Source organism: Atta colombica, unplaced genomic scaffold (genome assembly GCF_001594045.1).
Source record: "Atta colombica isolate Treedump-2 unplaced genomic scaffold, Acol1.0 scaffold140, whole genome shotgun sequence".
Taxonomy (NCBI): Eukaryota; Metazoa; Arthropoda; class Insecta; order Hymenoptera; family Formicidae; genus Atta; species Atta colombica.
In genome coordinates, this window is record NW_017259229.1 from 1936570 (window position 1) to 1938692 (window position 2123).

General features: G+C 29.5%; 1 protein-coding gene across 2 annotated transcripts in view; it reads right to left on the minus strand.

Moving 5' to 3' along the window:
* Nucleotides 1-739: 739 nt before the first annotated feature.
* LOC108684853 (constitutive coactivator of PPAR-gamma-like protein 1 homolog) overlaps nt 740-2123 on the minus strand; it is an 11025-nt gene continuing 9641 nt past the window's right edge. The window contains exons 16-17 of one of the 2 annotated variants that reach the window (XM_018189383.1): nt 1988-2073; nt 740-1197 (exon numbers count right to left, since the gene is read on the minus strand). In XM_018189383.1, the coding sequence (XP_018044872.1) occupies nt 1187-1197; nt 1988-2073 (97 nt within the window). In that variant the 3' untranslated portion in view covers nt 740-1186. Of the gene's footprint in view, nt 1198-1870; nt 2074-2123 lie in introns of those variants that run through there. The other variant, XM_018189382.1, reaches the window with a different exon arrangement.

The window sequence follows — 2123 nt, forward strand, 5'->3', positions numbered from 1 at the left end:
ATATATAAATATATTAATATAAATAATATTTATATCATAATAATATATTGTAATGCACATAATACATTGTCAATAAATTTAATGGACTAAATGTTTCTAATAAATTGTCTAATAAATTGTAGCACATGCTAATGTAGCATATTTTTCAAACAATATGAAACATATCGTAAGGATTATTTCGCAACAAATACTTTTATATTAAATATCCTTACGATATGCTTCAAGTCTGTGTTAGATAGAAACATTATCGTATCTAAACCTCAAATTCCATTCAGGAAACCCATTCACACAATTCTCTAACGCAAATAAATATATGATTTAGATCACGTACACACATGTACATACGGTGAATGTACCCGTATGTATATATGTCTATAACGATGTAATATGCCACGTTTATGTACATCATTATCGTGGCTTTCTCATTCTCTCTCATTCTCTCTCATTCTCTCTCATTCTCTCTCTCTCTCGCTTTCTTTCTTTCTTTCGCTTTCTCTCTCTCTCTCTCTCTCTCTCTCTCTCTCTCTCTCTCTTTCTCTCTCTTTCTCTCTCTCTTTCTCATTCCTTGTAATTATATATGTTCTATAACAATTTCTCTCACATATTCATACTCTCAGGTACAATACATTCACACAGGCACAACTTACGTATAATATACTGCATGAGAATTCTAATCTAAATAATATATATATATATATATAAATATATATTTTACCTATATGAAAAGCATCAGTCTCCATATGCTAATGACTATCTCAGTGTCTCGTCTGACATCATTCTTATCTACAAAAATCAATTTAATGTCATCATGTAATATGGTGTGTATGTGTGTCTATGTGTCGGACTACTTCCTTTGTCAATCAGATCGAATCACTGAGATATATCACAGCGAGCATTTCATATAATACCGGAAAATATATATTTTCGTGTAAAAAAAATAATCACACTTCTTAAGAATTAAATACTTATAGCAGCTGAGACGATTTGTTCTGAGTAGTAAAATTAGCGCATGCATACACTAATCAGTCGAGTTCCATTCCATGGTAATGCGAGCAAAATTAGCTCGCATTGTTTTTAGCACAAGCACGATTTTTTGTCTTTCTATCTTATACAGAGTGGTACGTTTGGCAGTGAGGACATCATATATCGCATACGTCAAGAATAGGTAAAATCCTTACATCGTGTGCTATCGAGACACTGCAAGTAAAGATTTTTTTGTCTCCTATTATTAGATCAATATTTTGGACCCATCAGAGCTTTAGAACTATTGTGCACATAACATTTAGAATACGATCAGATAGCTTTCAAATAGCTACCAATATTTAGAAACTAAAACTATTTTGCTACTATTTCCGAAATATATTAATTTTTTATTAGTTATTAGACTTTTATGTCGCAGCTAATTTATTTAAAAAAAAACAAATAATTACAATAAATTCAAAAACATTCTAAGTCAAGCTAACTGTCACTGATTATAAATCTAATGTTCCGATATTAAATGTTAATATAATATAAATGTTAATATAAATGTTAATAAAATAGAACATCTGAAGAAATCTAATTATATTAGGAAGAAATCTAATTATATTTTTGATTATCTGCATACTCTGCGAATATCGTACACATTTCTTCGAAAAGTATGTCTATCAATATTTTAATGGAGAAGTAGTAAAATATTTTTTACTAATAAATTTATAATAATTAATAATTTAATAATATTAAATTTGGTAATTAAAGAATTATCCCAAAATCTTTGTATAATAATTTTGTAATTTTGTAATTTTGTATAATAATTTTGAAGACTGATATTCCAAATGTTACTGGTGCACAATTGCTCAGAACATATAAGTAGATTGTTAACAGTCTTGAGTCATAATTTGGGAGTGGTTGCAGTCATTTTTCGAGAAGTTTTCTTTTAATATCTAATTTTCTGTTGCAACAGCAGTAGCGAGCGGTGCATCGCCCTGCCCCTTTTCCATACTCTTACCATTCTCCACCGCATCATCAAACTGACCTGGGACTGGCAGTGCGTCTTTTGTTAGTAGTGCACGAGCATTATCGGTTTGAGTTTCGCTAAAAATAGAGTATAGAATTATATGTATAAGTTATATATATATATAAAT